The sequence below is a fragment of the Corythoichthys intestinalis genome, chromosome 14 (genome assembly GCF_030265065.1).
Source record: "Corythoichthys intestinalis isolate RoL2023-P3 chromosome 14, ASM3026506v1, whole genome shotgun sequence".
Taxonomy (NCBI): Eukaryota; Metazoa; Chordata; class Actinopteri; order Syngnathiformes; family Syngnathidae; genus Corythoichthys; species Corythoichthys intestinalis.
In genome coordinates this window covers 38,865,746-38,888,704 of record NC_080408.1, presented here as the reverse complement: position 1 = coordinate 38,888,704, position 22,959 = coordinate 38,865,746, and the positions used below count along the sequence as shown (strand labels likewise).

The 22,959-nt window shown below is 38.7% G+C and overlaps 1 protein-coding gene across 5 annotated transcripts in view; it reads left to right on the top strand.

Annotated features, from left to right (window-relative positions):
- sntg1 (syntrophin, gamma 1) overlaps positions 1 to 22,959 on the top strand; it is a 74,768-nt gene that overhangs the window by 3,475 nt on the left and 48,334 nt on the right. For 3 of the 5 annotated variants that reach the window (XM_057857699.1, XM_057857698.1, XM_057857695.1), the window contains exons 2-3: positions 19,234 to 19,418; positions 22,295 to 22,344. In XM_057857699.1, coding sequence (XP_057713682.1) covers positions 22,318 to 22,344 — 27 coding nt within the window. In that variant the 5' untranslated portion in view covers positions 19,234 to 19,418; positions 22,295 to 22,317. Of the gene's footprint in view, positions 1 to 19,233; positions 19,419 to 19,590; positions 19,944 to 21,325; positions 21,400 to 22,294; positions 22,345 to 22,959 lie in introns of those variants that run through there. The other 2 variants (XM_057857696.1, XM_057857697.1) reach the window with 2 other exon arrangements.

Here is a 22,959-nt window from a genome sequence, read left to right as displayed (position 1 = left end):
TATCAACGTGGCAAACTGGAAAGATAGCAAAATTAAACTGGAAACTTTACAAAATTAAATTGCTACTGGATCCTGAAGACAAGAAAACGACAGTCCATCGTCTATCTTTGAAAATGTGTGGTTTATTTTGTTGCCAATGCCAACCAAAAACGATGTAATGTCCAGGTTATAAAATCCCCCGCCCTCTCACTCTCCCCGCATAGAGAGCGCCAATTTGCCAACACGGGACAAGTCTGAAAGTGTCAACCCAGGTAATTCCCGGTACAATTCCCCATGTCTGAAAGCAATGACACGGGTAAATCCCGCGTCATCTTAACACGGGGATTTTGCGGGATATAAGTCTGAAAGGTGCTTGGTAGTATAAGGGGCCTTGTTTTACGATGAGGATCTGTTTCTAAGGTGACATAAGCGGCATCTGTACATACCGTAATTTTCGGACTATAAGGCGCACCTGACTATAAGTTGCGACCCACCAAATTTGACACGAAAACGACATTTGTTTACAGATAAGCCGTACTGAACCATAAGCAGAAGCTGTCCTCACTGTATTATGGGATATTTACACCAAAAGATATTAACCGGTAACACTGTATTTTACAGCGGCATCATAGGACTGTCATGAGATCAAATGAACCACCATGTATCTTTGAACCAATTGGGTGTAAAAGATTGCTTCAAAAAGCTTCATTTGGCCATCACTGCTCCCTTGGGGGAGACAGTCAACCTCTTCTGCCACTTGCTGTCAACATTGTTGTCGACCAACATGCCTCCTAACATGCATTGCAGCACTACATATGTAAATACCTATCAAAATTCATGTTCTGTGCTAATTATATCTTAATTTACTGTTCCAGTTATTTAATTAATGGCTAGTTATGGTGTTTGTTAACCCTTTAACTTCACTTGCTAATTCCCATTAGCAGTTCTGGGGTTCCTGTCTATCCGTCCTGGGAGTGGATCTCTCCTGACTGTGGTACTCCCCAAGGTTTCTCATTTTTCTCCCAATTGACTCTGGAGTTTTTCCTTGCCGGCATGGAGGGTCTTAAGGATAGGGGATACCCAGGACTTGAACTGTATCTATTCATCTTTGTTGCTTCATTTCTAATTGTGTATTATATTGCCTCTGTACAGCCCTTTGAGACTTCTGTTGTGATTGAGGGCTATACAAATAAAATTGAATTGAATTTATCTAACAGTGGTGCCATAAGACTGTCATAAGACCATCATAATTATGACATTGACACTGCCACGAGCATTAATGAATGCTTATGACAGATGTAATTTTGTGTCATCCGACAAATGATCTCACTTTTGAATGTGATGTAAAGATTCGAGCTGGACATAAATGGAGTTGGTGACATAATTCATAATTCATGTCATTTGTGCCCATGGTAGTGTCATGTCATAATTATGATGGTCTTATGGCAGTCTTATGATGCCGCTGCCAAAGAAAGTTGTGTTAACCCAAATAAATCAACAAATAAGCTGCACTGGACTATAAACCACATGATTCCAAATGAGGGGAAAAAGTGGCGGCCTATAGTCCGAAAAATTACGGTAAATTGAAATGCGCCAAAGTGTATCACATAATTATGGTAAATATTTAGTATTTAAAAATCCAGGCTTTATATGTACCACATGACTAGTGTTACTGTGAGGCATTTGTAACTTGAAAAAGTCCTTATTTAGGACCGTTGTAAAGCAGGACTCCCTGTACAGTTTTGTTGCCCTCACAGGAGTTTTAACAACCTCCTGATTATGGCGCATCATTTCACATCTAGGTGTTTGATGGGCTGCTTCCACACCAAACCAACCAATCATTCTTTAATGGCCCTTTATGGGCCCTCCTGAAACTCTTTTTGCAAAGTTGGAAAAATAAATCAATCCTAAATGTCTTAGTAAGGGGAATATTCAAGTCGAGGGGGCTCTGTAAAGCGTATGAAATGAAGCTTCTGAGCCAAGTGAAGATCCCTGCATTAGTGGAGATCATAGCATGAAGGACAGACATTGAGTCCTTTACCATGAACCAAAACAACATGAAAGCAGTAAGTGCAGAGTGAGCTTGAGATCTGCTGGCACTGCTGGACATCTTCATAGCCATCTAACCTCAGAGATCCCCCAGTGAGAGGAAAATGTAGCGGTGGGTTTCATCGTAGGTCAGTGCATGTCCGAGTCACATCGACGATACATGTGGCCGTCAGATGCAAAAGTCACGCCATTAACCCGGCTTAGCAGGGAGCGATGGCTAATGAAGCCAAAGCGCTGACCCCGATAAAAACAGCAACCTCATCTGCATGCATCTAACGTGCAGCCACTGATTTGGAGGTGCGCGACAGCGGCGCGGGAAGCAATTAAGAAATGGATTTGAAACAGTCGCTAAAGAGGTGTACACCCTTATATTTTTACACCTGGAAATATACATACATAAGGATTTGCCTTCACAAATATTGAAGTGGTTTCCAATTGTCGGCGCCTTTCACATGAGGTACCGGTAATTGACATTTTTTTCAGACGATAACCGGAGGGAAAATGATTGAATTTTATCTTCCTGTTGGTATATGGAATGCTTGCATATTTGTAATGTGGGGCGTTTGCTGATTTCTTTTACTATTTCCTGTACTTGTAAAAAAAACGGTTGTGCCTTTGGGGACGAACAAAGCTGTTTTTGTTTGAAATATAGCACAATTGGATGGAATCTTACCGAACTGAATCTTACCTGTAGCGAATCATGTCGCTATTGGAGTTAATCGTCTATTCATTGTAACTGGAGTGATTGTGTCATTTTTCAATGGCGTACCACACGCAACACGTCACTTTTGCTCATTGATATTCATGATGTTAGCAACTGTTGCTAGGCGGGTCAAGCTCGCGTTTGTCACTCATGCTAAATGCATGTAAATAGTGTACGAATGAGATGTGAACTGAGCTAAACTTTGTGCCAAATTCACTGATAAAGATGTGGAAGAACATACAAATGTTCAGTTAAAGAGATGGCTTGTGTGTCAAGGGCTGAAAAAGACAGGAAAAAGAGCCGACGTGATACAGATATCGCTTTTTTATCGACACCTTTTTCTTTTGTGCATTGCCTTACGCCACTGACAATGACTCCTGTTTCAACAATCTATCCTTTACCACCATATGCCCTGTCTTTCTTATATATTATATCATCTGGTTGTCTCACGTCTCTGATCGTTCTTGGGGGTAATATATAATGTTATTTTTGTGTAGCGATCGCAAATGCTACTCAGTGACATCCAAACGAACACTTTTCATTTTTTCATTAATAACAAATCTTAATTCTATAATTTATTTACACTTCCCCCTTACTAAAGTTTTTTTTTTTTTTTTTTTTACAACAGAAAAGGTAACAGTGGCAGTCATTGGACCATTTAAAAATGTTTCAGGTCATTCATTGTCAGACAGAAGCAGCACTGCAAAACGCCACGCTAAAAAATAAGTAAAAATATAAAAATGGCTTACCTCTCCATCCTCTGTAGGACCATGGCCTCCAACAAAATGTTTACTGCTTATGAAGGTGAATGGCTTCACCTTGCTTGCGTTAAACTGGTCTTTTGGACGTCCGCACAAGTTGATCAATTGTTAACAGTTTTTCCTCTGTTTTGGCTTCGGGAAATGTATGAAGAAAACATCCTTCATATGTCGTAATGTCTAGACTTGTTCCTGCAAGTTCCATAGCAGCAGTGTTTACTCAGCATGTTCTTTTTTGAAAGATTACCTGCTGAAAACAAGCAGTTGGGGTTGTATGTGAGGGCGCTTCTATGTTGACCCACTTCCGGTTTATGATAGTGACGTCACGGTCTAAATATAGCATTCGTGCGGTACGGTAACCAAACAGTATCTTAATTTGAGTGAAATGCATCATACTGTAATTGAAGTTTGAATAACTAGTACGGCTTAACCATTTAGGGATATTCTGGTACTGAGGAACTATGTTGAGAGTAGTTGAGGAGCTTACTTTTGCCAAAAATAAAATGTTTTTCTGCAGTAATCCATTACTTGCACAATTTTGTTATGCAAGATCATTTCTTGAGGGCTCTTTTTTTGGCACTTGAGTGTGAAAGGCAGCTGGATTTTCATGTCAGCGGATATCTTGCTGCACCTTTTGGGGAATTTTACTGACCGCTTTGCTCAAACTAATTAAAAATCGTTTTGTTCTACTAATAAATAGTCTGTGGCTCAGTCAAACTTAGTTTTGACCAAACACCTCGTCAGTATTAAACAAGTTTAACGTTTTTCCATTGTTGTCTCTAAATGTTTTATTATCTCTCCGGGTGATCTTTTAGAGTCAATGATTGACCTTTGCTATCTTAGATCATAAAAGAGGGAAAGTGCTTAAATTTGGCCTGATAATTGATTTGTGTTTATCCTCCTTTACATACAGTGTATCACAAAAGTGAGTACATCCCTCGCATTTCTGCAGATATTTAAGTATATGGCGCAAAACACTCAGGTTACTTGAAGTTCCGCTATGAGACAACCAATTTGGCCAAATTTCAAAATTGTCCGATATGCAAGTGTGATACATCATTGCAAAGCTTAAAATCTCAATTTTCTGGGGGAAGAAACATTTTGAACAGGAGGGCATTTAAAAAAATAATTTAAACAGCAAAACCCGAACTGGAGGTGAGCGCACGCGAGAGCAGAATGAAAGATGCCACGATTTTAACGAGATATTATCACGTAATCACCTCTTTTCGATCCAAAAACTCCATGTAGCATGTATCACTGAGGGTCAAGACTCAGCTGTGAATGGCCACAGACGGATTTTTGGGGGATTTTAAGGGTGAAACATGATAATATAACAAGGGTCGCGATGCAGAAATTGCCGACATCAGGGACTGGCCGAGATTTTCATTTTCAAATATTTATCCTTTTAAATGTTTTTTTTTTTTTTTTTTTTGGATCGATTATTTATCATCTAAAATATTGGGGGAAATGCGACAGTAACAGAAAATATTCAATTTAGCGATAGTTATGAGGTAGATATCCGTGACTTTTTTACAGATGCTAATTTTTTCATTGTGACGTAATTTGTTTAAATGCCAATGAATAAATTTTTAAAGTCGTTTTTTTTTTTTTGCTGAATATTACACATCAGTTAATGATTGTAAGATAAAAATGACGAACAGTTCGAAAAATAATCATGATTACTTACCTTCTTTTTATGGCTAGGTTGAAACAAAAGCGGTTGCGCGATATCTGTAAACAGGGGTTTTCAGGGTAAAACGGACAAATTAAAAATAGTTCGGGGGCTTAGACATATTGTTCTATCAAACACAAGAGTTGTTTGGCTTAAAATACAGCAGTTTCTTTTAAAGAGGATTGCAAGAGCAGAAACTGCTTTTCTTGTCTGTGTTTTCTGCCCCTTACATTTCTGCAGATATTTAAGTATATCTTTTCATGGGACAACACTGACAAAATGACAATTTGACACAATGAAAAGTAGTCTGTATGCAGTTTATATAATAGAGTTCATTTATTTCCCCCCCAAAATAACTCAAAATATAGCCATTAATATCTAATCCCCTGGCAACAAAAGTGAGTACACCGCATGGGAACTACGTACATCCCTAAATGTCCAAATTGAGTACTGCTTGTCATTTTCCCTCCAAAATGTCCTGTGACTTGTTACAGGAGTGCTGTCAGCATTGCTGCAGAGATTGAAGAGGTATTGGGGGGGGGGGGGGCATTCCCACCACCATGCTTGACTGTATGCATGACACACTTATCTTTGTACTCCTCACCTGGTCGCCGCCTCACATGCTTGAGACCATCAGAACCAAACAAGTTAATCTTCGTCTAAACAGATAGGACATGGTTCCAGTGATCCATGTGCTTTGTTGACATGTCTTCAGCAAACTGTTTATGGGATTTGTTGTGTACTGTCTTCAGAATAGGCTTCCTCCTGGGGTGACAGCCATGCACACCAATTTGATGCAGAGTATGGCACTAACAGGCTGAACCCCCACCTCTTCAATCTCTGAAACAATGCTGACAGCACTCATGTAACGAGTCACATGACATTTTGGAGGGAAAATGACAAGCAGTACTCAATTTGGACATTTAGGGATGTACGTCGTTTCTAAGGGGTGTATTCACTTTTGTTGCCAGGGTTTTAGATATTAATGGCTATATTTTGAGTTATTTTGAGGGGAAAATAAATGAACTCTATTGTATGAGCTGCACACAGACTACTTTGTGTCAAAGTGTCATTTTGTCAGTGTTGTGCCATGAAAAGATAAATATCTGCAGAAATGTGAAGTGTGTACTCACTTTTGTGATACACTGTAATGATTATTGAGATGCGAGGGGAAAAATGACTTTTGATACATCAAACGCCCAAATGTTTTGGACACATCCCATAATTTGTTTTTTGCTGACTTTGATGGAGGAAAATGAATGCTTGAATTTGGTCTGATTATGTGTATAAATACCGATAAAGAGAAAACTACATTATGTAAACAATTTGTCATTTCATTTGGACTGGGAGTTCTGGCAGTGTCTATCCAGTTCAAGTGGATTAGACCTGTCTCATCCTCGATGGCAGCAAATGAGTTAATGAAAGGCGAGCACTGTGCACTGTAAATTGGAACTTTGTCAATTTACTCAACCTGTGAGGAGGCAAATAGCCCTGAGCAGCAATTAACCCAGATTGCTGTTGTGTTTATGAAGGCACAATCCTCCTAGTGTGTGTGTGTGTAGCCTGTTGAGTGCAAGCTTTATGTTCTATGCATCATCATAATTGTTTGCGATGCAATGGCCCAGTTTGGGAAAACTATCAAGGATCCCATTTTAGATGCATTCACAAAGCGTTGCTTCAAACGTCATTACAATGAGATTCTGATTCCAGTACCAGCAGAAGCTGTGGATGTACTTTATTTTAAGTGATGGTTATTTTAAATGAGTGGTCCTTGTTGTGCTACTTGATATTACAGGGCAATCTGTATTGTTATAATACGTCTATCGGCAACACAAAATGAAATCACCCTCGCTGGTTCTGACTCCTTACCAGAATTGGATTATTTCTCTTGATGCTTGTTCAGCGTCGCTCGGTAGCACCTGCAGGCAGTGGCCTTGGCACGGAGCAGACGGGGCTTTTTTGCCCAGAGAGCAGGCTGGGGTGGGGGAAGTCACGGGCGTAATTGTAGGTGGTCAACTATGACATGACCTCTGCGCAGACGAGAGGTAGGCCTACCAAGTGTTTTCGCAGGGCAGCTTTGAAAAATCATTTTATTTTGACTTTCAGCGCTTTTCTTTGGCCACAAAATAATTCAACGTGCTCTATGTTCCAACAGTTGTTTGTCAACTCATCACAAGCTAACTTCGGTTTAGTATAAGCTGCTGCCATATACTCTGTGCACTAACTTTAGTTTTCTGCATTTACCAATCATTTTTTGCAAGAATGAAACGCAAACAATGTAAAAATAGGATTTTAAAAAAAGAAATAAAACACTCACGGGAGGGTTATCTTGATAGAAGAACACAATAAGTTGCATTTTTTTAAAGAAATTTGAAAGAGGATAACAACTGTAAAACTTAAAAGAGCAGAACAGTCTACCTTAGATTAAAAAAAAAAAAAAATCTGTTCTTTTGGTGAGGCTGCTCTTTTGTGTCAAAAAAATTCCAAAGAAAAAGCAAAATGCAGGTGCCATCTTTAGGTGGTTTAAACGCATTCTATTCTTGAAAAAAAAACCAACAACAAAAAGTAAAATTTCGAAATGCTTCCACTTCACTGGATCTAATTTCCCCAATCAGGATTAAGTATTCATGCAGTATTTTAAAATATGGATGAATTCAAATGGCTGGTCCGGGACCAAAAAGTTTGAGCCATTCATTGCTCTACATTTGAGTTCTTAAGCTGTTCAGGCACAAAAGTAAAAAAGTCCCAACTTCACGCTTGCTGCTTTAATTATCAATAAATGTACATTTAGCTCCCCATACGCCCTGAGATCAGTCGGCTAAATCGTAGCGCAGTTTGACTTCATAAATAATTGGCTGGCCAATTGAGGGACGGTTGAATGCTTGTACATTCCCCTGCCATATAGATTTAGAAGGTGAGAAGTTCAGCAGATGTGTCTTCGCTTTTCTTTGTCACCTTCATCCTTTTTAATCTTTTTCACGCAGTGTGACGCCGTTAGCTACCCAGGCCTTGCAGCTGTATGCATTTATTTTCACTCAGGATCTGTTCGTAAGATGCTGTGTAGTAATTAGGACGCTATTTAGCGCCATATTATAAGGCTTTGTGCCTGTTTGTGTCTGATGCGACAATTAGTCTCCCAATCCGGTTAGCCACGGACCATCATCTGTCATAGTATCAGATGCTTGCTTACAGTAAGACAATATATCAGTATTACAATAGAGTATATTCACATTTTTCTTATGCAATTGTAGCAAGGGCATAGGTTTGGTCTCAACATTGGTAGGGATGGTATAACAGCATAACCTGAGGGTCCTACAAAAAAGGAGGCGCTACTCAGTGGCCGCACTCTTACTCAAAACCAAAATGAATCTTCTAATTGGGTCAATTCGACCAATCGTGCAACAGTCCGTGGCTCTATAAGCTGCCTAAGTCCCTGAAAAAATATCCTTTTAATGGCGAACAAAGGGTCGTCATGGCAACAGACAGACATGTGGACATGGGCCTTAAAATTTAGTATTACAAAAGATCTTGAAACTCCAATGACAAACCTGAAAAGAACTGGACACGTGGAAGTAAAACGAGTGACTTTCTGTTGCCACTATTTGGCGCTGTAGCATTGATGCAAATAAGCCGCACAGGACCCTTCAGGGTACAACTCTCACCAAGCACGGGAAGTTTGGCACAGATAAATTATATATCTGCCAAGTTATCGCTGTTCAAAGTTTGTGGCGAGAGAAAATAGTTATTTCCTCGTCATTTTCCACATTCCTTCACCCCTCTGCTTCAACCAAACCTCAATATTTTTCATCAGGCACCTGAACACATGTCTTAAGGCTCCCCTGATTCAGATTTGAGATCGTTTTATTGAGGTTTTTTTCCCTTCCAGGAGGAGCCTGTCTAGTAAAAAAAAAAGGCGTTTCCTGTTCCCAGCAGGGGGTGCCAGGCCTAATGGGTAATATTTCAATGCAGTCATGTTCAGGCTGGGATACTTCACATACATGACAGATTTAAAAAAGATTCAATCTTGTTTGAGGGAGGTATTAGTCATTTAGTGAATTGGGCATGTTGCCAAAAAATGGCTGACTTTGGCACTCTGCCCAGGTCAGGCATATAAATGAAAACTCACCATTTTGAAAACTTTAGATCTCTTATGTCTCATGAACAGTCTTACCAATTTTGAGGACAATCCAATTAACTCCGTCAGCGACAAGGTCTCAAATGTGCACTCTGTAAATCGATAAAAAAAAATTCTCATTCAATCAAAAAAATTGATTTCCTGTTGGGTTTGGAATATGGGTGCAATAGACTTTTTGGAGCAGTTTTGCACAACATATTGACTCCCCAAATTTCATTGCTCTGCGTTTAAAAAACCTAAATGGAGAGGCCTTTTTTAAAACTCCTTTCTGTCGCCACTAGTTGGCGCTGTATAGCTGATGCAAATGACCTTTACCGGACCCTTCAAAGTACAACTCTCAACAAGCATGGGAAGTTTGGCACAGATATGTTGTATATCTGTCAAGTTATGACTTCAAAATTTGTGGTGAGACAAAATGACAACGGCCTTTTCAATTTCCTGTTTAGCCCCTTTTGCTTTAACCAAACCTCAATATTTTTCATCAGGCACCTGAACACGTCTTAAAATGTCTTAGAAATAATGGACCGGGAAACGGGAAAATGGACCGTTACATTCAGCAAGTGAGAACGGGTTAATGTAAGTCTGAACATCATGAAAATAATTCACTTAATAATGGTATGGTCAATTCTATCCTTATAAAACATATGGAAAGACACTCCTAATATAATGCAAATGAGGTTGCTTAAAAGTTGGTGGGGACATTTTGAGCATCCTGAAAAGTTGGTGTTCTTTTGTCCCTACTGTCCCTATGCAATGCCTCTGAATTGTTGACATGCTGAATTTCAGGAAAAATCTGTCACTTTTACTTTGTTTTGTACCTACAACCTGTTTTAAATAATTTAAAAAGACATTTTAAAGACAGAATTTGTAGTGAAATGTTTTTGAGATTTAACTCATCCTACTTGTGAAAATTGATTGGGCGTCCATTGTGTCAATTAATTTAGTCTTAATTAATAGTTTTAATTTTTTTTTTTTTTTTTTTAAGGTTTTATCATACACAGACACACACACACAAAAAAAACATCAGACCAAACCCTAACAGGACAAGACAACACTGTTAGCCAAACTTTCTCTTTGTTATAATGAACTAAGCGTGAACGAACTGATTTCATCCATCCATCCATCCGTTTACAATGTGGCTTATTCTCATTAGGGTACCAGGTGAATTGGAGCCTCTCCCAGCTGACTTGAGATGACGGGTAGGGTACACACTGTACTGGTTGCCAGCCAATTGCAGGGAACACACAGACAAGCAATTATTCACACTGACTTTGAAAAAAAAAAAAAAAAAGATTTGGTGAGAGAAAAAATGAGGAAACAAATGCCTTTAATTTTTTAGAAGGCCACAATGTGTTCAAATTAAAAATATAATAGATCTTTGGATAATCAAACATACTTAACAAAGCTAGAATATCATAATGTTTTCTTGTGTGCACAATAAAAGACAGTAAAACTTTTGTTGTGCATCTTAATATTGCCTTGAGCAAATAATTCATTTCAATTATTTACTCTGCGATTCCCAGCTCTGTTAAACAAGAAGTCTGTATTGTGAATGGTGAGGCTCTGCTCGACAGACGGTGACTAATGTGTATGAAGTGGGTGGCTCCTAAAGATGAACAGAGGGGCAGTGAATCAAAAGGCCAAAAGATGAGTGAATGAGGACATTTGGAATCACGCAAAGTCGCTCTACTCACATTCTGGAATAAAACCAAAGGGGGAAAAGAGCTTGCGTCTTCTGGGAAACTGCTGACTCGGAGAGTCCTCACCTTGTGTCGAGTGTGCGACAAGTTGATATCTTCTGGCGGAGGACATGCATCACAGTCAGGAAGGCCAAGAGCTCAGCCTATAAATGAGTGCACTAATTTACTGCTCTGCCCATCACTCATCACGTACACAGGGCCGAGAGGGCGACGCGGGAGCTTCATGACACGCTCTTACTTTGACAAATGCTCTGAAAGCATTGAAAATGCGACGAGATGCTTCTTCTCCATCTCCACCGAATGATCGATCCAAGCGTCATCTGTCTCAGCGGGCGGCAGAGAAACATGTAGACGGAAACAAAGCACGCCAATAGCTGCAATGATGCTCTGCACACACTGTTTGCTCAAAGAAGTAAAACACACTGGAATTGAAGCCAGCGTTCATTTTCCAGTAAAACTTGATTTTCTAGAGCAGCACATAGACAGCTGCTTCGTCTCCACACACGACGGCCATTCATCATCAAGTCTCGGAGATGGAGCTGTCCCGCGTACCATCTCTGCATCATTCAGCCAATTTCCTCTCCATTGTGTCAGAGGCATCACGGCTCTAGCAAAGTTGGTGGCGCTGCAAATATCTGATGGAGTGCGAGTTAAAAGAAAAAATAGTTACGCTCACTCAACTTAAAAGGCAGCAAAAGGTCTATTTAATCTTTGTATTCGGAAACATGAGAGGCATTTTTTAGACCGGACATTTATTCCTATATGAGCTTTGGCTCACATTCATCACATAAGCTGCCTCTACTACTGACTACTGTTTACTGTGTCTAAAAATAATTATAGCAGACAGCCAGAAGCCAAATCAATTAAGACGCCACTTAAAGACATTAGACCCCAATCTCATTGTTAAGCCGCTTGATTTTTTCAGTGAAAACGTGCCGAATATTGCCAACAATCGTCCTGCTTTGTCAGTGTTACATCAGTAAACCAATGAGCATTGTTAGCATGTTCATTGCAAAATAACTCCACACCATTGCAAAGGAGGTAAATACTGTGAGCAGCAAAAATAAAAACTGTCCTGTCCAAGGACACTTTTTTTTTTTTCTTTTATTCAGTTTTTGTTTTTTTTTGGCATATTGAGTGAATGTTTCTAATCAATTTTAATTTGTTATTATTTACTGATTTTATTACATTTTATTGTTCTGTATCAAATGGTCAAAAATTTACCTTGAGTGTATTTTTTAGTTTGGATGCGATTTTTTTTTTTTTTTTTTTAATTCAGGCAAATTGATGCACGTCAAGTCTTCTCTGTTACAAACAAAACAATGTTAATAAAGTTATACTTTATTATAAGTTGATCTATGTTACTTTTTTTCTTTATTAGAAAAAAAGGACACAATGTTAGGCAGATGCGTATTTATAATATTAATTTTATAGACAAATGATACTATTTACAGTGGCGGCAGAGAGTTTGGGGGGGCGCGAAACATTTACGTCTTCTTTGGGGGGGCGTGACAGAAAATAATTGAGAAGCACTGTGCTAAAGTAAGTTTTGATGAAAATTTTGTTTAAGTTACACCTTTGTGTGTGGAAGATAGATTACGAGGGACTTGACAAGATTCAGTTTCTACTTGTTAGTTACTTGTTACTACTAGTTTCTACTGTTTTTATAATGTCTTGACAGACCATGTCATTGCAATACAGAAAGCAAAAGACAGCACTGAGTATCACAAGGAAATATAACATAAAAGCAAAATTAGAAATGTGAACATTAGACAATCGGCACAACTAAACTTTGAATGCTGTCAAGATTATTTAAATGCCACCAGTAGAAGACAGAATCTAACAAAATGTCATGCTCAATGTTGACCAAGAGAAGAAAAGTGGACAATGAAAATCGCCGTTTAAATGAGGAATGGACTGACAAATATGCGTCCATTTTACCAATTGCAAGTATCAAACTAACTATATAGGCTACTTAATATGCTAAAAGACAGTTTGCTCTGATAAAAAGAGAAAATGTGAAACACCATTATGTTACAGAGCACAGCTCTTTTGAAGAGAAGTTTGCTCCTAAATCAGAATTGAGAAGGAAAGAAATCAACAGGTTGAAGCAGTCATATCAAGAGTCATTCATTCATTCATTTTCCATGCCGCTTTTCCTCACGAGGGTCGCGGAGGTGCTGGAGCCTATCCCAGCTAACTACGGGCAGTAGGCAGGGGACACCCTGAACTGGTTGCCAGCCAATCGCAGGGCACAAGGAGACATACAACCATTCACGCACACACTCATACCTACGGACAATTTAGAGTGTTCAATCAGCCTACCATGCATGTTTTTGGGATGTGGGAGGAAACTGGAGTTCCCGGAGGGAACCCACGCAGGCACGGGGAGAACATGCAAACTCCACACAGGAAGGCCGAAGCCCGGGATTGAACCCTTGATCTCAGAACTGTGAGGCAGACGTGCTAACCACTCAGCCACCGTGCCGCCCATATCAAGAGTCAAGCAAGGTTATTGTTAAATCTATGACACAACAACAAATTGCAACGGAGTGCTCACTCATAGTGCCGTGGATGTTGGCCAAATATAAGAAGCCGTACTCTGACGAAGAAATAATAAGAGTGTATGACCATAGGCGGATCTACTATTCAGGCGAAGTAGACGATCGCCTTAGGCCCCCAACCAGTAGGGGGCCCCCAACCAGCTGCCCTTGCCCCACCGCAGCCAGCAGCACCCCCAACTATTCGTCATGTATAATTATGTCAGCATACCAAACAAATAAATAACAAAACAAAAAAGAAAGCCATTGGAATGCTGCATTTATATAATCTCTCCCCCACACACACGCACTACAATGGACTGTTCCACGACGACCGAGTATCAGTATTTTAGCTTCATTTAGCGCTGTTTAGCTTCGTTTAGCTCCATTTAGCATCGCTTAGCTCCGCTTAGCTGTTCATTAGCTTCACTTAGTTCTCCCGTGTTTTTCACGCCACTAAACTCGCTATTTTTGCAGCATACTTGCTACTTTGCAGGTCGCTATCATTTATTTCGAACACATGAGCGAACGTGCTCTCCATCTAGAGCCAAAGTGCAGTGAGCGAGGGAGAAGTTGAGAACAGGCCGCTAATGCCTTTTTAACTTTCTTCTTCTTCACACCGAATATAAAATACACGACAGCACACCCTGTGGCGAAACAATGCAGTACAGTTCCAATCAGTCATGCAATAACACTCAACAGCTGCTTAAAAGCATTTGCTAACGAAAAAAAAGTTAAATCTATCAGTGACACCACAAGCAATGACGAAGAATGTTTTTTTACTGAGAGTAAAGCTGTGGGTTAGCGGTCATATAAGTAACGATGTTTGGAGTTAATCCCACATACCTCAGAATTAATATTATTATATCTAGAGTAAATACTACAGAATACAGATTCTACACTAAGAATAGCTTTCAAATTACACTCTTTATGACAATTATAATTGGCAATGAATAATTATTATAATTATTATACTACTATTCTATATAGTAGTATACTATAATAATAATGTTAAAATTGTATTTTTAAGAATTGTTTTAAATAATGTTGGAAAGGCAAAGTCAGTACTCTGAATCTGTTTACATTCCATTCTTTTGCACTAGTAAATGCTATCAGTATTTGACCTCATTGTTTATTTGTGATTAGTTATTGTTATTCACATGATTATTTGTACATTAATAAAAAAATGTAAGTGTTCCAAAATGGTTTTGTGAATTAATAAGCGTAAAAAAATGTAATTGCTAAATTAGTTATAAATAAATAAATAAATAAATAAATAAAAAGATATACATATATATATATATATTTATATATTCATACCGGAACATATTTCCTCCACACCCTTCTCACCTTTTTAACCCCTCACCCATGAAGAGGGCCCCTGGATATGTCCGCCTTAGGCCCCAAAATTGCCAAGTCCGCCACTGTGTATGACTGAAGTGATGGCAGCAATGTTCTCAGATTCATCACCTACAAGAGGCACTGAAGTACTGGCTGATGATGTGAGTAAACAGCTTTGTGACCCCCAAATGCCTTTTCTCTCATTGAGCAGTGTTATACAGTTAAAGTTACTGTCAATAATTAATATGTCTGCACCTTATTGACAGATCTGGTAAATTATTTAGTGTACATGTGTAAACAATGTACTTGAATTTATCTTTTATTTTTTTTCATTTTAAGTAAGGAAAATGTTTTGTATATTTTTATTTAATCAGAATGTGCATGGAGTTTTTGTCTGGTCAAAAGAAAACCACCTTTACCACCTTCGACCTGCCTTGCACTTGACCGACATTAAAAAATTGACCCATGCTTGTATGAAAAAAAAACAGTTGTGGCCCTTCAAGATTTGTATTTCAGGACCCCTGCTATACAGTGTGGAGAGAATCTTCTATGCGTTACCCAGCCTCTGCAGGCATCTGCTGTGATGTCACTGAATGCTGCATTTATGGCATCCAGGAGAGTCATCTGATTGTGAGGCTGGTGATCATACACTTGCCATCTCCACGTGGAGAAAAAATCTTCTATGAGATTGAGGAATGGGGAGTATAGTGGTACGAACTTCATTACCATTGTATTGTGGGTTGCAAACCATTCCCTGATTATGTTGGTGTGGTGGAAATCCACATTGTCCCAAACTATAACAACTGTTGGCAGGTTAAAATAAGTTACATAAAATAAGGAATGAAAATGCTCCGAAATAAGCACAAACATGTTGACATATTCAACATGTTGATCCATTTTGCATGTAAAGGCTTATGCAATGAAATAATTACTAGATGTTGTGGGTGGTAAGACTATTCAATAGAGACCCATGATAATCCATTTTGACTATCGTGGCAGATGCAACTGATAATGTAGAATGTAGAGAATTGTACAAAATCATTTGCATGAATCCACAAAGACATCTGCAACTTGCTCAAAGGAATGAGAAACTGCTTTTTTGATGTGCACTAGTGATATGATGTTGTGAGGATTGAACAAGTAGTTTTGAGAAGTCTGATCCGAGAAATGTACCGAAGAAATTGAGAAAAACTGTAATAAGACCGAACAGAATGGGTGAACGGGGGTCAGGGCTACATTTCTCATGAATATGAACCTAATTATTTGATAGGCTAAATAACCAATGCAAAATAAACTTATATTAACTTATATATATTAACTTATAATAACTTTCGTGTGTATTGGTTTAAGTGAATTAAATTACATTAACATACACAATAAATACACACTTGTTAGTAATCTCCAGCAATGCAAAAAATAAGCATTGGTTTTAAGACCACTCAAAATTGTCAAAATAAATAAATACAACAGGAAAAAAAAATCTTCTTAGTCAGGGTACAACAAAAACGAATAAAAATGGGGCCTGAAATGAAAACTTTTACCTCGACTATGATTAATGTACGATTATCTGAAAAAAAAAATCTCTGCAAAGGCTACAGATAAAAATCTATTTAAATAAATAATGTGGAAAATAAATACATTTTAAATAAATGCAAGTCACTCGTCGGCCAATCAAACATTCGTTTGAGGGGGCAAAAAATACACCGGCACGATCAGCGTGTGAAAAGGGATAAATGTAAGTCCGATCATAATGATAATAATTCACGTCATAATGGCAGGGTCAATTTTATTTTACCACATATGGGAAGACAATCTAAATTACCTATATAACTGAAGTCATTATATAATGCAAATAAGGTTGCTTAAATGTTGGTGAGAACAATTTGAGCATCCTGTCAAGTTGGTAGTGTTACGTCCCTACCATCCCTATGCAAACCTACGCCCTTGCATTGCAGTACTCTACACCCAATGAGGAACTTCATTATTATTCAGCTGCCAGATACGCCCGCGCCAATTCAATGATTAATACCTGAATCAATAAACCATTATAAACTTCAACGTATGAGAATTTAAGACTGTTGTTGTTGTTATTTTTGTTGCAATCCCATTATTGAGTAGCTGACTCTACGTTAGGATAGTATGATTCAGGAGCTTAGTTTCTGCAGGATTACAACAAATGACTTTTTATCCCTTTATAAGACAAATGAACACCCAGTGACTCATTAATGAGACCGTAGAAGCACATCCTTTCTCCTCGTCAGTCAGCTCAATAGGGGTTGTGGCTTGTATTTACTGTAGATTGGCACTTAGATTAAGGCTATCAGGGTTAATATATGGGTTAGGTATTTGGCTACGATAAATAGCATGGGATATATACGGGTTAGGACTAGTAATAGGGACAGACGATAGATGTCCAATCCATTTGAACTGGTAGGACTGTATACCAATTCAAATGGATTGGACATCTGTCACCATCATTGGCAGCCATTGGTTAGTAAAATATTCAAAGAACAAAAACAGCAGGGCAATTCCCACCCAAAAAAAACAACAACTCTCAATTAAATTGTTTTTGCACAGCACTGCTTTACACTTGACCTTTTCTTTGGAAAGAATGTTTATGTTGAATTGCTTCTTAATTGAACTTTTGGATTTAAAGAAAGTCACCTTCAACAAACAAAAAAGTGCAAGTTGCTTTGTCGTTTTGTAGTGCCACCTAAATATAGAAAAAGGTAAAAAAACATACACAATATTTGTCTTGTTAAATACAGTGGTACGTCTACATAGGATCGCTTCGACACATCTTTTCGCCATCTGACATAAAATTTGACTCGCAATTTGTTTCTAAATCCAACGATAAACTCTCTGCAGTTTTTTTGTTTTACCGCAAGACGGATGCACGGCGGATTTTTTTGTGAGAGAAATCAACATGTGTTCCAATAATGTTAGTGCAGGTGGTGAAAAAAAGAAAACGGTGAGGCTTACAATTGAAATGAAGATGGTAAATGGTAGAAAAATATTAGCGTGGTGTGCCGTCCGTGAACTGGCTCGACAATACGGCGGTAAAATGTCTACGGTCTTGATGTTCTCCTCCGACCTCTGTTTGCCAGTCTTTATAAGTTAAGGTGACAATTATTATTGTGCTAACATCGCCAAAAAAAATCGCCAGCTTTGTCAGGTTTTTAATAATTTATTTCAGAACTTGTGCAACACAACATGCCTACTGTCGGTCGCAGGTGAACAAAATAAAATGTCCCCTCTCAAGTCAGCCATGCGGTGCGTTCAGGTTCACCACGCAAAGCACATCCGCCACATTAGAATGCGATTCGTTACGTTATTGCATGTATGATTGTTGTTATTACTATTATTATATTTTGATTCCGATTTTCATTCATAATTTTTTTGTTTTGCTCTGTGTAATTGCTATTTGTAATAGTACCAGCGGCATTTATTAAGGATTTAGTGTAGGTTTTCAGGGACGAATTAATGGAATTATAATGTATTCTTATGGGAAAATCCTGTTCGACATATGACCATTTCGACTTACAAATAAGGTCTTGGAACGAATTAACTTCGTATGTAGAGGCCCCACCGTATTCCAAGGATATTAATAACCATGCGGGTCATAAGACCCATTAGATGACTAAGACCCCAATGATTTTGCGGCAGAGCTTAGTCCTAATTAAGCTTTGATGAAAAAAATACAAGTGTTACTTTTGCAACAGGCGAGGTAGGATGTAACCTCCTTGTAAGAAAGCTTTTGAGTTTGACTTCAACACATGATTAATATTTGAGTGAGTCCCTGGGCTGTTTTGTGAAGGTCACGGAATTACTTTACAGCTTCTATTCTCCTCAGATCTTCTGCAGATCGCTCACTCTTGATCCAGATGGGACTCGGACGTATACAGTACATTTGCAAATTCTAATAAGGCCTCTCTTGCTGTATAATAATCAGAGGTGGATGATAGAGTATATGCACGAAATTCACTCTAGCTCGGAACCAACGATTATATTTGAATTTTTATACTTTTTGTTCTGTAAAGGAGTTACGCTGGTAGCAACATTGAGTTTCATCAGAAAAGTGGCCTGCAGCCAGCAACGCATCCTAACGAGCAGTTGCGCATGTTCTTACAAAATACAAGAATATGAGCTAATTGCATTTTGACATGAAATGACAAGGCAGGCATTTCTCTCCAGAATGATGCTTGTTCTGAAATCTCCTGTTTGTGTGGGGAATTGAAGCCGACAATTGCATCTGCTTCCACATCCATTCCCATCCTACCCAATCTAAAGTGTTTAATCAGCAACATTCAGTCTTGTTTTCTCACAGGAGAATTTGCTCTTTTTCTATTTCTGCAGCTCCTCACCTGCGAGTGGCCCCGGAATGACGCCTTGAGGTCTGCCCTCCCCCGCAAAACGCCGAACGAGGTTCCATCTGGGATGTGGACAGGCCCCCTCGCAGTGGTGCCACTCTGATCTGGGATCATCTGGGTGTTCGATGGCCTGATCTCCACATCAAAACAGTTGGGGGCCTTTCTAGTCAAGTGAGTGTCCCTCGGCGGGGGCACACGAGAGTCGCTTTTTGTGTTCTGAGCCCGGTTATCGAGTCAAGTGGCAGTCATGTCTGATTAAAAATAAGCGAGGCCGCTTTATGCAAATGAGACAAAGCTCAGATGTGGCAGCTGTGGAACTTTAATGGCGACAGTATTCCTCACCACAGTTCAAAAGAAAAGATGTTCTAAATATGGGGAGAAATGGATTGAAACATTTATTAGGACACCTTATTCTCACCTTTTGCTATCATGAATTATTCCTTGCTGTTTCACGGTTTCCGCTTTTCTCCGGAGGTTACTCTCTTCTCATTCTAGGGAGAAAAGTTTCAAAAGAAGCAAAACACTATAGATGCGTTAGATGAAGTTAAACTTTTTTACCCTTGCACTTTTCACCAGATATACAGTACTGTATGTTATGAACAAACAAATCATTGCACAACCACAAATATTTTTTTTAATGAATTGTTTTCTTTCTCCCTTATCCGTCTGAGACTCAGATGAAGTCTGCTTCAACTCGTGAGTCCATTAAACTGTGTTTCTCCAATACTACAGTGGGTAGCTAATGCGGCACAATCCAAAATACTTGCATTTGATTGGCTAATATAGTAAAGGCATTAGAAAATGTCTGAAAATTTCTATTTTGCCAACTTCTAGGAAATGTATTCCTATTTAAAATAATTTCTCCACTATTACACATGGAAAAAAAAAATGTTGTGTCTTTTCACTCAATTATACAAGATTATTTCGGCTGAGATGTACATAATCATGGTATTGTTTATCCCTTTAAAAGAATACAACGTCCACCAATGGCCACACATTTTCTGCATAAAATCACCATCAAATGTGATCTGATCGTTGTCAAAATCACACAGATGAAAAAACAGTGTCTGCTTTAACTAAATCCACCCAAACATTTATAGGTTTTCATATTCTAATGAGGATAGTATGCAAAAAAATGACAGAAGGGGGAAAAAAGTGAGTGAACCATCAAATTTAATATTTTGTGCCCCCCCCCCACCCCTCTTTGGCAGCAATAACTTCAACCAGACGCCTCCTGTAGCTGCAGATCAGTCTGGCACATCGATCAGGATTAATCTTGGCCCATTCTTCTCCAAAAAACTGCTGTAGGTCATGCCACAGCATCTCAATGGGGTTCAAGTCTGGACTTTGACTTGGCCACTCCAGAACGTGTATTTTGTTCTTCTCAAATCATTCTGAAGTTGATTTACTTCTGTGTTTTGGATCATTGTCTTGTAGCTGAACCCATCCTCTTTTAATCTTCAAATGTCTGACGGACGGCGTCAGGTTTTCCTGCAAAACATCCTGATAAACTTTGAATTCATTGTTCCATTAATGATTGCAAGTTGTCCAGGCCCTGGGGTAGCAAAACAGTCCCAAATCATGATGCTCCCTCCACCATGCTTCACGGTGGGGCTGTTCCATTATTCCTCCACACATGACGTTATGTGTTACCCCCAAACAATTCAACTTGGGTTTTATCAGTCCACAAAATATTTTGCCAAAATGTCTGTGAAGTGTCCATGTGCCTTTTTGCGAACATTAAAAGAGCAGCAATTTTTTTATGAAAGCAGTGGCTTCCTCTGTGGAGTCCTCCCAAGAACACCATTCTTGGCCATAGTTTTACATACAGTATAGTTAATGTGTGCATTGGACTGTGCCAGTGATATCTGTAAGTCTTTAGCAGACACTATGGGGTTCTATTTTACCTCTCTGAGTATTCTGTGCTGAACTCTTGGTGTCATCTTTGGTGGACGGTCACTCCTTGGAAGAGAAGCAACCGTGCCAAAGTCTCTCAATTTGTAGACAACATCCAGACTTTTGGAGAAGGTTTTGTATCCTTTCCCAGCTTTATATAAATCAACTATCCTTGATCACAGGTCTTCAGACAGCTCTTTTGACCGAGCGATGATGCACATCAGACGATGCTTCTCATCAAGACATTTCATACCAGGTGTGTGTTTTATTGTGGGCAAGGCAGCTTTGATTGGGCACACACCTGACAAATTGTTTGGTAAAACTTGGTTTCAATTGTTCTTTAAGTCTCCATAGGCAGAGGGTTCACTTACTTATTTTTCCCCCTTCTGTCATTGTTTGCATGCTATCCTCATTAAAAAATGAAACCCTATATATGTTTGGGTGGTTTTAGTTAAAGCAGACACTGTACTTTCATCTGTGTGATTTAGACAAAGATCAGATCACATTTGATGGGGATTTTATGCAGAAATGTGAAAAATTCCAAAAGGTTAAGTTACGTTTACATACCACTGTAAGTCAGTGAGTGAATTATTTTCTTTGAGCTAGTCATATGTTTACTTAATTACTTTAAACATAATAAAATAAATAATTTGAAGTTATTCACGACATTAAACTTGTTTAAACAGTTCAGTCTTTTAAATTTGCAATATTTCTATAAATGACCTTTAACATACTGATTATTTCATTAGAGCAGAGTAAAAAGGTTGATTAATTTTAATAGTTCAAATCAAAAAGTGAAATTTAAATCAATGCAAAAAGAACATAGGAAAATTGCAAAGTCAATCTATACCTAATTTGTGTGCTTAAAAAATGGGATGATATAGTATATAATATGATAATTACATTGGATGATTACATTTGAGTTTTGCCACGCATTGTAAATATTTGGCATGCATATTTCATGCATCTGTTTTGGAGGTATATGCTCTTCTACTGTTTGAATAAGACATCTCCTGAGTTTTTACGTAGCATTTCAATGAACATCTCTTCTCCTTTGTGATTGCTATTGCTGCTAACAAAGCCAGTTTAAATTGGATATGGGCTTTTGCTGCAGCCGCTCTATAACTGTGTTGTGTTTCTCTCCTCTGCAGCATCCCTCACTGCACGATAGCACATGGATTTCAAGACCTCAAATGAAGAGGTTGGTAGCATTTAATCAATCGCTGGGAATGGAGGGTATTTATTTTTTTCTCCCGTTCTGCTTTTACGAGTGCCAAATTCATATATATGTACAGTGCCTTGCAAAAGTATTCGGCCCCCTTGAATCTTGCAACCTTTCGCCACATTTCAGGATTCAAACATAAAGATATGAAATTTAATTTTTTTGTCAAGAATCAACAACAAGTGGGACACAATCGTGAAGTGGAACAACATTAATTGGATAATTTAAACTTTTTTAACAAATAAAAAACTGAAACGTGGGGCGTGCAATATTATTCGGCCCCTTTACTTTCAGTTCAGTAAATTCACTCCAGAAGTTCAGTGAGGATCTCTGAATGATCCAGTGTTGTCCCAAATGACCGATGATGATAAATAGAATCCACCTGTGTGTAATCAAGTCTCCGTATAAATGCACCTGCTCTGTGATAGTCTCAGGGTTCTGTTTAAAGTGCAGAGAGCATTATGAAAACCAAGGAACACACCAGGCAGGTCCGAGATACTGTTGTGGAGAGGTTTAAAGCCGGATTTGGATACAAAAAGATTTCCCAAGCTTTAAACATCTCAAGGAGCACTGTGCAAGCCATCATATTGAAAT